We start from the raw sequence: 15,452 nt of genomic DNA, 5'->3' as shown, positions 1-15,452 counted from the left end.
ATAGCAACAATCAATACGAAACTAACGATTTTAAATTGGCTCACTACTTGACTAGCCTATTGGTCCCAAGCAAACGATTAACGTACCCCATTCTAGTCAAAATTCTAGTACTACACAATGTTTGTTTTGATCCGCTATGAAAGTTTGACAGATAAAATGAGAGGTTAGTGGATTTTCCTATGTTTCGAGGGGTGAATCGATTAGCTTGGGACCGTAGAGAGTACCAGAGCCGAGCCAAAAAGTTGAGCACGTTTCTTCGGGACCTTCTAGTCTTAGAGTTACCTCTATGCTAATAGTGCGGCTGCCCCCGTCTCGGTAAAACCTTGGCAGGCCTCCGGATACGTTCAAAACTCGTCACCAATTGGTGGTTGGTGAGTAGTAGACTCAGATGTAACATTCCTGACTTACGCCGATCTGGCTCTGAACACAGCCCCCATGGAGGACCGTGTCAACCCTAGCATGGCCTCCCTGCTTGCATAGATAACCATGGCATCACGATAGGAGACTACATAAAACGAGTGGAGATAGCGACCCGGAGGAGGTACCCATCAGAATGGGGAAAATCGGAGAAAAAAAACAAAAATGAAGAAAAAGAAAAAACCAAAAAAAAATATGAAGGACGACGGCAAGACGCCAGACAGTGAAAACGGAGGAACGAACGTGTTCGCAAGGAGCGGGATATTGCAGAGATCACCAGTGTCGAACCTGGGGGCCACTGCGAGTTCCAGCAGCAGCAGTAAGTCCCAAGGAGAGCAGCCAGGCGTTGGGCTAAGCCAGATATTCACACCGATATCCAGCAGTAGCAAATCTCAAGAACTGCAGCTTGGGAGAACCAAAATGACGGAGGTCAGGAGGAAGATCGATGACTCTATGTGTTCTTCAAGGATAAAAACAAAGAGATCAAGCAACTTGTTACTCAAATCAAATCCGGCATAACAGTGGCAGATTGCGAATTCCAAGAGTGGAGAAAAAGAGCCGAAAATGCCGAAAAGGCTCTCCTGGAGGCCAAGGAGAGCATAAGACTGGCTGAAACACATGAGACGCCTAAAGGGACCCACAAATCCACGTCCTGAAAAGAGAGATAGGGACACGCCAGGAGATGAAGAGGAGCCCAAAAAACGCAAGGACGAGGAAGGCATCAAGGAGATGGGAGAAAATGGTGGGTGGCGTAAAGCCGAGAACCAGAAGGAGAGGAAGAAAAAACAGAAGGAAGATGAAGTTGTGAAGAATGAAGAAAAAGCGAGGAAGAAGGAAGAGAAGAAGAAGGAAGACAGGAAGAACAAGGAGAAGCCTAGGCCTCGTAGGGAGAGAAGCAAGGGTGACGCTCTGGTTGTTGAGGCGAAGGACTACGCAGCACTCCTCCGGAAAGTGAGAGAGGATCCGGAGTTGAAACAACTAGGCGAGAACGTGGTGAAAATCAGGCGAACCCAGAAAAGCGAGATGCTATTTGAGCTGAAAGGGATCCTATGGTTAGGAGCGCAACTTTTAAGGAGCTCGTCGAAAAATCTCTTGGCTGGACAGTGAACGTAAGAGCCTTATCCCAGAAGTCAGTGGTCGAGACGTACCGATGGCAATTCGGTTGAGGAAGGCGTATGATGGCACGCAGACGGCGTCGATACGAATTTCTTCGGACGCAGCTAACGAGCTGCTGAAGACAGGCCGAATCAAGGTTGGGTTGTCAGTGTGCCCGTTGAAAGCTATTCCTCGGGTATCTAAGAAAATGGAGAGATGCTACAAATGCATGGGCTTCGGTCATCAGGCGAGAAACTGCAAAGGCGCTGACAGATCTGATCTGTGCAAGAAATGCGGAGAGAAGGGGCACGTTGCAAAATACTGTACAAAGCAACCGAGGTGCACGCACTGCAAAAAAGAGGACGGAAACGGCCATGTGACGGGAAGTTTCAGGTGCCCAGAGTTCAAGAAGGCGATGGTGGGCCAGCAATAATGGAGGTAACCCAAATAAATCTCAATCATTGCAAAACAGCACAGCAACTGTTGTGGCAGTCAACAACGGAAACAAAGTGCGACGTTGCAATCATTGCAGAGCCATATCGAGTCCCTCTCAATAATGGTAACTGGGTGGCAGATAGAGCAGGAATGGCAGCCATACAAGTCATGGGCAGGTATCCCATTCAACAAGTGGTGGCAAGCTCATACGAAGATTTCGTGATCGCCAAAATCAATGAAATCTATGTATGTAGTTGCTACGCACCCCCGAGATGGACAATTGAGCAGTTCCACCAGATGCTAGATGGGCTCACCGGAGAGCTCATTGGACGGAAACCAGTCGTCATCGCAGGAGATTTCAATGCTTGGGCATGCGGAGGACGAAAGTACGCGAGCGGAAGTGGAAGACGAAGGCATTCAATAAGGATCTCTTCATCGAAGCTCTAAGGGTAGACAGCAGCGTCCCGGGCCTAAGCGCAGCGTCCCAGAAGGCGCGCTCAGAGAGCAAGAACAGAAGCAGACAGAGAGGAGCGCAGGGTGGTGTTCCGAGAGGCCAGTGCTGCACTGAAACGAATGATAAAGCTGAGCAAGTCAAATAGTTTCAAGGAGCTGTGCCGCGATGCCGATGCCAACCCCTGGGGCAATGCATACCGAGTCGCGATGGCGAAGATCAGAGGTCGATGCCGGTTGAAATGTGTCCCAACAAGCTGAAAGTCATCGTGGAGGGACTTTTCCCACAGCATGACCCAACGACCTGGCAACCTACACCATATGGCGAGGAAGATGAAGACAACGTTGAACAAGTTTCCAACAAGGAACTCATAGCAGCAGCGAAAGGGTTGAAGGCGAATACAGCTCCCGGCCCCGATGGAATTTCCAACGTGGCGTTGAAGGCAGCAATCCAGACGTTCCCGGACATCTTCAGGATGATGCTGCAGAAATGTCTGGACGAGGGTCAGTTTCCTAATAGGTGGAAGGTACAAAAGCTTGTGCTGTTGCCGAAGCCCAGAAAACCGCCGGGGATCCTGCATCGTATAGGTCTATATGATTGCTAGATACTGTCGGAAAGCTCTTGGAGAGGATCATCCTGAACAGGCTGACGAAATGCACGGAGAGTGAATACGGATTGTCGGAGAGGCAGTTCGAATTCCGCAAAGGAGATCGACGGTGGATGCAATTCGGACAGTGGTTGACAGAACCCAGAAAGCTTCCGAACAGAAGCGGAGAGGAAATCGATACTGCGCCGTGACTACGATTGATGTGAAGAATGCATTCAATAGCGCCATCTGGGAGGCCATCGCCAAGGCGCTACATAGAATGAGGGTTCCAGACTACCTCTGCAGTTACTTCCAGGACCGGGTTCTGGTCTACGCGACAGACACGGGGCAGAAATCGCGTAGAATCACGGCGGGAGTTCCACAAGGCTCCATTCTAGGTCCCACGCTGTGGAACGGAATGTACAATGGCGTGCTGACGCTCAAGCTGCCCAAAGGAGTTGAGATCGTTGGCTTTGCGGACGATGGCGTCTTGACGGTAACCGGTGAGACCCTGGAAGAAGTGGAAATGCTGGCGACCGGGGCGATAGATACGATTGGTAACTGGATGCAAGGAGCGAAGCTGCAGATAGCCCACCACAAAACACAAGTGATGTTGGTCAGTAACTGCAAAGCAGTGCAGCGGGCAGAAATCACCGTTGAAGAGTACATCATTGTTTCGAAGCGCGTTCTGAAGTATCTGGGAGTGATGATCGACGACCGGCTTTAACAGCCGCATCGAATATGCTTGCGAGAAGACGTCGAAGGTCATCAACGCGATAGCCAGAATCATGCCGAACAATTCTGGTCCAAGCAGCAGCAAGAGGCGTCTTCTGGCTAGTGTGTCCTTATCGATACTAAGGTACGGAGGTCCAGTCTGGATTGAAGCGCTGAAAACGAAGCAGAACCAAAGAAAACTGAGTAGTATGTTCCGGCTCATGGCCATGCGAGTCGTGAGTGCGTACAGAACCATTTCGATGGAGGCAGTATGCGTTATCGCCGGTATGATCCCAATCGGCATCACCTTGGCGGAGGACTACGAGTGCTATATGACGAGAGAAACCAGAGGAGTACGAAAAATGGTGAGAACGGAGTCGATGGCTAAGTGGCAGCAGGAGTGGGATGCAGCAGAGAACGGTAGATGGACACACAGGCTAATGCCGGTTCTTTTGACCTGGGTGAACAGGAAGCCTGACGCAGTTCCTGTCTGGTCATGGCTGCTTGAGGAAGTACCTACATCGGTTCGGACACACAACGTCACCCTTCTGTCTGGAGTGTGGGAATGTGGAAGAATCACCAGAGCACGTGGTCTTCGAATGTCCTAGATTTGATGCTGTGCGAGAGGAGATGCTTGCCCTTAGCACGGAGAATGTCGTCGAAGAAATGTGTTGAGAGGAGGGCACCTTTAACGCCGTAAGCAGAGCACCCAAGTAGCATTTCTGGTTTTATGAGGGTTCTGTAGACAATGATTTAGACTTGTAGAATGCTTTAAAACCTCGATAAAATTAGTAATGTTGCAGATCATGTCAGCGCTGCAGCGAAAATGGCGAGAGGACCAGCTAGAAAGTAGTAATGTGCTCACACAAGTGCGAAGTGAAAGACTAAGCCGGGAGAACTCTCCGTCAGAGTAATCCATCGCCAGGGGTTAGCTGAGTACGAAGCGACGCTGGGAGCTAAATGGCTCACAAATTGTAGAGACGATCAGCGAACTGGAAGCGCCAATTAGCTGAGGTAAAGTGAGATGCATAATGCACGGCCCCTCCGAAGTAATACGACAAGTGGTTCCGGAGGAAAAGGGGAAGGCGTCCAAGGAGATCCACCACCGTGTCACTGCGACTGTGCGCCCAGTCATCAAGCGGTGGCACGATTGCCTTTTGAAGGTTTCCTCCTTGCCAAAAAAAAATCTCAAGATCCTGACCAACTGGGAAGCTTCTGTCTGTAGAAAAGTTGTTCAGATATCCAAAACCTTTTGATTGATGATTAAATTTTATGTGTGAATACAATCCATCTCCCACTTTTTGAATGATTAGTTTTGATTAGATTGATTAGAAGATTGGTTCATAATTATGCCACTTTGTGGCACTGGTGTGCATGTGAACTTTTCGTGACCAGCTGGAAAGTTACTGTGCACAAGTTCATAGATTTTTAACGCATATAATCTGAACCTTCACGTTTCTTGTACAAGAGCAGCAGTACACCACAGAAGCGATAGGGTTCTGTACCGCTGTGAAAATGTTATGCCGTTACGTTATGTCCACCATAGAAGCATAAGCAGAGACCAAAATCGAAGACAACAAATCAAGAAGACTGGCAACTCTTCCATTTTCTCATACAAACGCTATGAGACAGGTACAATCGCGTCATCTGCCGCTCAAAGGTAAATGCTTCGAACGAATTTGATAGCAAAGATTACAACCTCAGAAGAAGGGTTGTGTATTTGCGTTGCTTCCACCTTCACTCAAGTGCAGCGCTACTGTATCTGTCGCTTGGATTCTGGCAAAGTTGCCAGTCTTCTTGATTTGTTGTCTTCGCCAAAATACAATATGGCTAAACTAGGATGACGGTGTGGGGGAAATTTTTAAAAAGAACGATCATTGCCCAAAATCGGCCTCTTTTAATATCAGGCATCCGTGTGCTAAAATGCATTTTAATTAACTAGAGCAGTGATAAAAGTTGAACGTGACCAAAAGTTTGCATTTTTCATTAGCTTATTTTTGAAAAAAAAAATCAAATTTGCTTTTCATTAGGAAAATCGGCTGGAGTAGATAATGTTAATGCTAGAGTTATTCAAGCTGGGCACATCTTGCTGAACCTTATTAATGAATCATTGCAAACTGGACATGTGCCACAAATTTGGAAGGAATCCTTAGTGGTACCTATTCAAAAAGTTGCTGGAATGAATAAAGCCGAAAAGTTTCGTCCCATCAACATGTTGCACACATTAGAGAAAAATTTAGGGCTTGTTGTGAAAGGCCAGCTGTTGGAGTATTTAAATAGTATGCTTTGTTGATTGATCACTGAGAATGCTTGTGAATATTTGAGGTTCACAAATAGGTGAATGCCTAAGCTTTATCACCTTTATATCGCTGTGAAGCAACTGAAAATAGTTGAGGGAATTTGTACCTGTAATTGTAACCAGTTCGTTTTTGTTTGCTAATCTAGTTAAGATGTCATACTTAATTATCTTAAAGATAAATCGTCCAGCTCAAACCGTTGTAGGGGTAAGAGGTGGGACCATCATCATCTTAGCTTGTAGGCCTGTAAAAACAAAGTCAACCATGGCTTGGATTCCCGGTCCAGTCTAGGATATTTTCGAGTTGGAAAACTGTTCGACTTCCTTGGGCATATTGTGCATCATTGTGCTTGCCAGAGAAGAAAGACAAATTGTAACTTAGTTAACAAATGTTTGCAGCTATCTTTGACATGCCTCCAACTCTTAACCCTCTCTCATTTAGCTGTATTAGTAAACCCCTAACTGTGAGTACCTATATAATACACACAGAAAAAAAAATACATAGGACATCCTCTGGAGCCACCACCGTGCGTCAAGTTTCTACTTAACAGGCAAAATTAATAACCATAAATCTTACTTTTGAACCACTTCCACGTCGCTGCTTCCTTGTCGTCGTCGCTCCAGCGCCCTACACCACCGACTATGCAAAGCAGAATCCGCGCTACAACACCCCTTTTCTGCCCCAGCCCAGTCGACAGTCAGTGTGCTTCCGGGGGATCCCAGATGCGACGTCGACCGACAACGACGACGACGGATGATATATAAGCCTCTCCTGTTCCATGCCGTTATAACAGTAAGTAAGTAAGTACCAAACTCCTTTCGCTTTTTGAGAAACATCCTGATCTTGTACCGTGCTAGTGCGTTGCCGTCGTCGGTGTTTGGTGATGAAGCCACGAAATAAGACAGCAGCGAGGACTCGTGTCGTCTTTCCGTGTGCGTTTTAAATTTGATAGGGTTGAGTTTTGGAAGATATTAAAAAAAATCTCTGGGGTGAGGTTTTTCATTCCCCCGGTTTTTTTAACGCTTCCAGCAGCCTTCAAAGTCACCCTCGCAGTTTTTTTGTATATGAGGATTTTTTTCCATCGTGGGGTGTAAGTTTTTTAATGGGAAAGAACGGGGGGTCATCAAAAGGAAAAACGCGAAGGCTAGCTTCTCACAACAAAATTTGAAAAACTATTTTTGAATTCAGGCAACGGATTTGAAAACGGTTTTCACTCAAGTGCATACTATTCCTTATATTTTAGCATGAGCATGAGCATTGCGGACCATACATTTCAATAGTTCCTACTCCGTGATTGGCCAGATTTAGCGAAATTTGCACAAAGAACTATTTGAATGGGGCTTGGGACTAGCAATTCTCAGAGTGCAAAATCCGGAGAATCCATATTTTTGAGGTAAATAACGGCGTCGGCCACGTCCGCGAGCCGTATTTTGTTTAGAACGAGGGTGACGCGCTTGGCATAGATGGTCCACAGCGACTCACGAAGAGCTACTGAATCCGATCAGTAGCGGTGCGGCTTCTTCCTCCTTCATCAGGGAATGGACACTCGTGTGGGCTGCAGCTCGCTGCTTGCGGGTAGCCTTTCGTTGTGTACTGGGCAACAATGTACAACGCCACGCGCCGAAAGCCTTGCTGCTGCTGCTGCTTGAAAATTCGTGTAATTTTTATTAGTGACCTATTGAACATTGATAAAGTGTTCATTTTAGCAGATTTGTAGAAAAATTTTCAATCGATTGGTTTGTTTAAAACTAAAATCCATTCGCTATTGACAGAGTCATAAGTGGTCAAAACCTAACCACTTTTCGTAACGCAGCCGATTTTGGTTTTTTTGAAATTGCACCCCCAATATGTTGCCGAAAGACGTAATCCAACGGCGTAATACAAAAACAATTTTGATCTATATTGATCCGGAAAATTCATAGGTAATAGGTAATTTATTCGTAGGTATTGAGCACACCTTCGGGATAAGCACCTATTTTCAATCTGTTGAGTATACATCATCAAATACAACTTCGTAGACAAATAAATAAAACATTTGTACATTAGTTGAGTTCAACAGCTACCAGAAAAGCTGGTAACTTGAGTTAAATTCAATGGAAAAAATAATTAAACTAATTTATTAATTCAGATCGAATTAAGGTTTCAATTCCGAAAGCTCCATTGGTGCACCCCTCGGCAGCCGGTGTTGTCTTTCAAGCCTTTTATGAAAAGCGCAGAAATCGCTTTTTACATAGGCATCTATATCAACAAAACTCGGCTGGAGGAAGGTAGCTTTGCTTACACACGGGACGAACGATCCAGCTGATGACGATGAAACACCACCCAAACCTCATCGCATCCTAATCCATCGCACATCGACACAGCGACTGCAATCAATATGTAGATTTATGTACGCAGACAGACGCGCGGGGACTTAACTCTTTTCCGTGCTTTATTTCGCCGTCGCGCCACTTGATCTAATCAGAATTTTAGAACGGCCCGATCGAATGATTCGACCATAGGAAGGGAAGCGCGATTCTTAGGCACGTTTCCGATTCCGATGGTTTTCGAGTGCATGTTATTTTTTTTTATCGGAGGGGTACTTTTGAATTAACCATTCGGGATTTATTTATTTTTTTCGGGAGGAAATGGAATTTCGAATTGGTTGTCACACACCATCGCATCGAACGGTAGTTGAAGAAAAAAAGAATCTCAAAATTTGAGACGCTTCGGCAGGGAATCTCAAAAAACGGTAATTATTTTTTATTCTACAAACGGTAAAGAATTGCATCCTTGAAAGAATCTGAAGCAAACGGATGGAGATAAAGTAGGAAAAAGGGATACAGAAGGATTAGTTTTTGTTAACCGAATCCTCCTTCAGCCGTTCCTTTCTTTATCCTAAGACATGTTTTCATTTCAGCTGATCGGCTCTTCGGAACATTGTATCATATTTATTTAACCGATTTTCGGAACGCTGCTATTCATTCACATTTTTTTTGGAAAATTATGGTTCCGCACACATCTCCAGAAATTGAAGGTGATCCGTTTGATTTGCGGTTGATTGATTACTGTCTGCTGTGCATTTGGTGTTTTTTTTTTCGTCGGTCGTAATACCATAACGGGATGCATCTTGCTGAAATATGTATCCCTTTTCTATGTTTCATTGCGGGTTGGCGGTTCATCTTTCTACGAAGAGTGAGGTAGATAAACTGTAGTTATTATTTTATGAGTTCTATAAGCTCTTTTTTGGAATTGAAGGTGATTGAAAAAATTGCTTCTGCAACCTAAAGCAGTGTATTCAGATTAGCAACCTTGGATAATATAAGGCAAATCGGTTCAAATTTTCGTACCATAGTTTACAAAAAATTGATATTCCAGTGTTACTAAACATGATTTAAATGATTTGATTGAAATGATTTTTTAAATTTACTATTAATTGATTTATTAACTTATTTATTTACATGAGAGCAATTATCTGCCAAAGGAGCAAACGACTCAGCTCGACTCGCTTCGATTTGGATGAAACTATCAACATGCCTTTGGTATAGGAGATCATGTTTTGACGTAGGACTGCATCTTTCTTTACGAAATTGAAAACAAGGCATGTAACGAAAATAGCGGAAGTTTTCAAACGCAAATTTCTCTAAACCATTAATGGGAAATTTATCATGTAATATGTCATTTGACGGAGAATTTATCCAGCAATTTTTGGTGTATAGTACAATTAGTGAAAATAGATTCGAGTTTCGAACGCCTTTGGATACGGTTGTGTTTTAAGTTTGTGCGTGCATTCGCTTTCATAGTTTTTGGCTGCATTTGCCGGATTCGCGCTGGCGCTCTGCCTCCCGGCCGGTTATACGTGTGTGATTAGTAGTTTTCTCGCTTTCCGAGAAGTTTTAGAATCGAGAAAGAAAACGTGATTCATCATGTTTGCAAGCATCAGAAAAAATGTCGCAATCTGCGTTGTTTGATTTTTTCTCCCGGACCAGAAATTAGTGGCATCGCGAATGATAATTTGTAATTTCAGTTCATATACGCGCTGCATGGTGAATGACACAGTAGGCTGCGCTTGAAAGCTGACCTGTTTTACTTTTGCTGTGTTTTTTCGACAGCGAATTAACATTTTTTTGTTTTAAATTTGTTAATTTGTGTGCTGAAATTTAGTTTCAAGTGTTCATAAAGTTATCATTTAGTGATGTATCGTGTTTTGCCTGTGACTCGGTTGACCTTGAATCTAACCTCCAGAATCTACGACGCAGCTTCAATTCTATTGTTCGGTGTAGGTTCTCATTGCCTCCCGGGAGCCCGATTCTTCGAGTTCGGATGGCACACTTTCGGCGTGTAGTTCTATTGAGAGATTCGTCACCGTGGGCGATTTTGAACCCGGTCCGGTTGATGAATTAGCCCAGGAACGTGTTGATAATGTGTCCGTCGCGAGTTTTGGTCATGATTCAGCAAGTTTTCCACTTGCAAAATGCTCGGCTGCTGGTCTCTCGCCGGTTCCGGAGATTGCGAGCAATATGAAAGATGCCTCGCTGGATACGCCCAAGACTGGACGGGTGGTAGCTGGTGGCCGCGAGCCACCTCCCAGATAACCATGGCAATGCAAGAAAATTTGTGTTTGTTGAAGGAAGTATTATGATAAAGGTGCATCACGAAATAAGCTGCAAAGCTTAGAGACAATCGGAACGCATGGATTGGAGCATCAAGTGAACATGGTGAGACCAGCCCAAATACATTTTACAATTTAAAAAAAACATAAACTAAATTCGTGCCTGGTTTGAAAAGAATATTTTCGAACCTGGAAGCGTGTATGTAAGACCAATATCCATTTGATAACGGTGATGCATACATGCGGGGCTTATTGTAAGTGAAAGTAACCTCGGAATGGGCGTGACTCTCCAGACATTCTGAAATGGGTTGCTGGATCTGCAATAGAGCTTGATAGGATATAAAATTGGATTGTCTCTGTAATTTAGAAATATTTCTTTAGTATAGATGGCGTGGATAGGTTAGTTTCATTTCCACTGGTTCCGGTATCATCTCTCGGTTTGTGCTATTGACATTCTAATTAAATTCCGTTGTTTACATTTTGCCTTTGTTCGGATTGCCATTGAAAATATACACAATGTAGCAAGTGAAAGTAAGGAGCAAGTGTTTTTTTCTTTTATCCGAGTTACGTCTTTGGAAAGGAGGAAGAAAGGGGAGAAACCCGAACCCGAAACTACCTTCATATCCTGACAAGTTCGACAGTGAGTCACCGGTGAGACAACATTTTGGTGCCGTGACCAGGATACTCCTGGAAGAATAGTTCCCGTCCCGTTACACGTGTTGCGCATAACCTTGATTTGCGAACACACATCGGAGGTTTTGGACCGTATTGCTGTTTTTATTCAAAATCCAAGGCCTCATTCCAAGAGGTACCAGGTGAGTACCTCTCTAATACGCTTACTTCTAGTTTTGTGGTGCTTCTTGGTCCTTTTCGACCATTTCAGCTTCGCCAACGTCGCCGGTAAAATTGCCGCATAGAGATGCCGGACGAAAAGAAGCAGAAAGCAAAGGAGCAGAAGCGGAAAAATGTAGTCGACGCCATGGACAGGATGATCCTGTTCCTTCAGAATTATGATCCCGAACAACATCAAGCTGAAGTTCCTCATAGACTGGAACGCCTGGAGAAGATTTGGGACACATTCGAAATAGTCCAATCCGATTGCGAAGAGTTGGACGACAGTGAAGAACTTGAAGCGAAGAGTTTGCGGTGCAGAGCCCAGATGGAGGAGAAGTATTTCCAAGCAAAGGCAGGTTTGATGTCGAGGCTACCACCAGCTGCTTCTGTCGTGCCACGAGCTTCTGTGGCAGTTCGTGAATTACCAACTTTAACCAACGTGAAGCTTCCCACGATCACTCTACCTGAGTTTGATGGAGACTTCAACAACTGGTTAACCTTCCATGACACCTTCCTGTCCATGATCCACTCGTCCACGGAGATCTCGTTCGTACAGAAGTTCCACTACCTCAGAGCGTCACTGAAGGGAGAAGCTGCCAATCTAATCCAGTCCATTGCAATCACTGCGAACAACTACACCGTCGCCTGGGACACGTTGGTGCAACGTTATTCTAACAAAGCCCTTCTGCGAAAGAAACACATCCGTGCTCTACTGAAGTACCCGAAGATCGTTAACCAGTCCGTCGAAGGATGAATTCCAACGACATACCAAGATTTTGGAGCAACTTGGGGAGCCCGTCGAGCATTTCAGTTCCATCCTAATGGAGCTGTTGGAGGACAAACTAGACGATATCTCTCTCACTGCGTGGGAAGAATCTATTGCTACTGACAATGAACCCACCTTCACAAAGATGATTGAGTTCCTCCAAAGGCGAGCGCGCATATTGGAGACGATCTCGATCAACCGTCCACACCACAACCAGATGAAGTCAGTGAGTCAGTCTTCTGCCTTAAAGCGTCCCAGTCAACCTTGCGTGAGTACTAACGCAGCTACTGAAGCTTTACCGAAAGCATTTCCGCTGTGCCCTGCCTGCGAGAAGCAGAAACATTCGTTGTACGACTGCCCCGCTTTCAACAGCTTGGATCCGAAGAATCGTTTAAAGGTCATAACACAGAAGAAGTTGTGCAGCAACTGCTTTCGAAGCGATCATTTTGCTCGCACGTGTCGATCGAAGTACAGCTGCAAGCAATGTTCGAAACGCCACCACTCTATGATTCACCCCGGACCATATGAACTCAATTCGACGATTACCGAAGATAATACCGCATCACGATCATCCATAGCTGTAACTGCCAATCCAGGTCCTTCGAACGTTCTCACTGTCGTTTCTTCTGGTCCCAACGACGGGCCCTCGTCTACGAAGGCTGTATTCCAATCAGCTAGCGTTCTTCTGACCACAGTAGTAGTGATCGTAGTAGACGCTTACGGTCAAGAACACGTCGCCCGTGCCTTGTTGGATACTGGATCCCAGCCGAATGCGATTAGCGAACGACTTTGCCAGCAACTTCACCTGAGCCGTAGGTCTGTCAACGTGCCAATCGCTGGCGTAGATGGGGCTGTTACGAGCGCCAAGCACGAAGTGACTGCCAAAGTTCGATCACGCGTGTCCAACTTCCGTGAAGTACTTGATTTCCAGGTGTTGCGGAAAGTGACCAGTGACACTCCATCCGTACCATTCAATGTGGCTGAATTGAAGCTTCCCGACGATCTAATTCTAGCCGATCCCGACTTTGGCACTCCTAGAAGGGTAGATTGGTGCTGCTCACTTCTACTCTTTCTTGCGGAATGGCCGGTTCCATCTCCCAAGTCTTCTGTTCGTCGAAACCGTATTTGGATGAATTGCGATGAGTCCCGCGAGCATTCCCAGCAGCCGACAGCAACTTGTCATGCGGCGACAGTTGTACCAGTCGATGAACTGCTGCAGCGATTTTGGCAGATTGAAGATGTAAGCGGCTCAAGCTACTCGGTCGACGAGCAAAAATGTGAAGATTTCTACCAGGAGACTGTTTCCCGTGATCCCTCCGGACGATATGTTGTTCGAATGCCCAAGCATCCCGAATGCGATCAGATGATCAGTGAATCAAAGACCAATGCGCTGCGACGTTTGAAGTGGTTGGACAATAGACTGGAGAAGGATGAAGAACTGAAGACTCAGTATCACGCTTTCATGGACGAGTACATCAGTCTCGGCCATATGGTTCCCGCTCTTGATGACAACGAGAATAGTTCAACCAGTTGCTATCTTCCGCACCATCCCGTGGTAAAGCAATCGAGCACGACGACCAAGGTTCGAGTTGTGTTCGATAGCTCAGCAAAAACTAGCACCGGGCATTCTCTCAACGATGCGCTGCTAGTTCGGCCAGTGGTTCAGCACGACATTCTGGACATTCATCTACGTTTCCGGATGGTCATGATCGCAGTAGTGGCGGATGCGGAGAAGATGTACCGGCAGGTACTGATGCATCGTGCAGATCGTTCGTTGCAGACGATTCTATGGCCACCCAGCAGTAGTGGATCCGTTCAAGCTTATGAGCTGTGTACCGTTACTTATGGACTCGCACCATCTTCGTTTCTGGCCACGAGGACCCTGTTGCAGTTGGTGGAAGATCATGGCAGTGAATTCCCGAAAGCAAGCAAGGCTCTTCGAAAGAATGTGTACGTGGACGACTTCATTTGTGGCGAGAACACAATCAAGGATGCAATCCAACTACGCACGGAGTTGACGGAGCTGTTGCAAAAGGGCGGTTTTCGTTTCCGAAAGTGGTGTTCGAACTCCCTACCGGTCTTGGCTGGTCTTCCTCAATCTTCTGTAAAATTCGGCCCCGATGAGACCATCAAAACCCTTGGCATCAGTTGGGAACCTGAGGCGGACGTTTTCAAGTTTTATACGACAATCGTAATCGATAATCAAACACCTACGAAGCGCACCATTTTTCAGCTATCGCTCAACTGTATGACCCTCTCGGAATCATATCACCCGTCGTAGTACAAGCAAAAATCCTCATGCAGCATCTCTGGCTGCTGGCTCTAGAGTGGGATACCGAAGTTCCTTCCGACATCCGACAGCAGTGGGTTCGACTCGCCGATCAGCTACCGCTGCTTTCCAACTTTCGGATTGACCGATTCGCTCTAGTTCCCAAGTTTCGACGCGCGGAGCTGCACTGTTTCGCAGATGCTTCGAAAGCTGCATATGGTGCGTGCATCTACGTACGCTCCAAAACACCAGATGGCAGTGTGATGATCAGTTTGTTAGCATCCAAGTCCAAGGTCGCACCATTGAAGCCGCTCAGTATTCCTAGACTAGAGCTGTGTGCAACACTCATCGCTTCCCGACTCTATGGAAGAACTTCAACGGCGTTGGATATGAACTTCTCCGCTGTAGTGTTTTGGTCCGATTCTACAGTGGTGTTACAATGGATGAAATCTCCCCCCACGGTCCTGGAAAACCTTCGTTGCAAACCGCATCTCTGAAATCCAATCAACCACTCACGGCTCGCAATGGCTCCACGCAGCTGGAAAGGATAACCCTGCAGATCTCGTTTCCCGTTTGCGTCGGCGTTTTTCGAGAGCAAGCGTGTCGGGTCCTGTTCGGCGGCCATATTTTTTTCGCTTCATGCTGTGCTGAGTGTAGTGTGTTTTCCCGAAATTTGTGATAAACTGGATGCAAAATGAATGACGATCAGTTTTCGCGTTTCATGCAACAGCAGAATGATGTGTTGCGCGAAATCGTGAACTCGTTGCAGAATGTGCAAGTGCAGCAACCACAACGAGTACAAGGGCAGCCTCAGTTGCAAATGGCTGCCAGTTCGACAGCATCGTCTGTCCCGCTCCCTCCACCGCTCGAACTAAGTGGAGACATGGAGGAGAATTTTGATTTTTTTTTTCTACTAACTGGAAAAACTACGCGAGTGCTATTGGAATGGATGAGTGGCCACAGGAGCAGAACAAGCAGAAAACCAGCATTTTGTTGT

General features: G+C 45.9%; 2 protein-coding genes across 2 annotated transcripts; both read left to right on the top strand.

Moving 5' to 3' along the window:
* The first annotated feature begins 1,035 nt into the window (after nucleotides 1–1,035).
* On the top strand, nucleotides 1,036–10,569 carry LOC135707603 (uncharacterized). The gene is made up of 2 exons (XM_065229468.1): nucleotides 1,036–1,300; nucleotides 10,430–10,569. The coding sequence occupies exons 1-2, from the start codon at nucleotides 1,036–1,038 to the stop codon at nucleotides 10,567–10,569; spliced, it is 405 nt and encodes a 134-aa protein (XP_065085540.1).
* A 1,672-nt stretch (nucleotides 10,570–12,241) lies between these two features.
* On the top strand, nucleotides 12,242–14,467 carry LOC135707601 (uncharacterized). The gene has a single exon (XM_065229467.1). It carries the CDS (start codon nucleotides 12,242–12,244, stop codon nucleotides 14,465–14,467), a length of 2,226 nt encoding a protein of 741 aa, XP_065085539.1.
* The last annotated feature ends 985 nt before the right edge of the window (nucleotides 14,468–15,452 follow it).

Source organism: Ochlerotatus camptorhynchus, unplaced genomic scaffold (genome assembly GCF_037179485.1).
Source record: "Ochlerotatus camptorhynchus isolate MF236.1 unplaced genomic scaffold, CSIRO-AGI_Acam_v1.1 ptg000314l, whole genome shotgun sequence".
In the NCBI taxonomy this organism is placed as follows: domain Eukaryota; kingdom Metazoa; phylum Arthropoda; class Insecta; order Diptera; family Culicidae; genus Ochlerotatus; species Ochlerotatus camptorhynchus.
Note: the sequence above shows the minus strand (reverse complement) of the source record. Positions and strands in the feature narration are given on the sequence as shown.

Coding starts and splice junctions, on each gene's coding strand:
- LOC135707603 (XM_065229468.1), top strand. CDS start 1,036: ATGAGACGCCTAAAGGGACCCACAAATCCACGTCCTGAAAAGAGAGAT. Junction 1,301..10,429: donor CAAGGAGAAGCCTAGGCCTC/GTAGGGAGAGAA, acceptor GTCATGATTCAG/CAAGTTTTCCACTTGCAAAA.
- LOC135707601 (XM_065229467.1), top strand. CDS start 12,242: ATGGAGCTGTTGGAGGACAAACTAGACGATATCTCTCTCACTGCGTGG.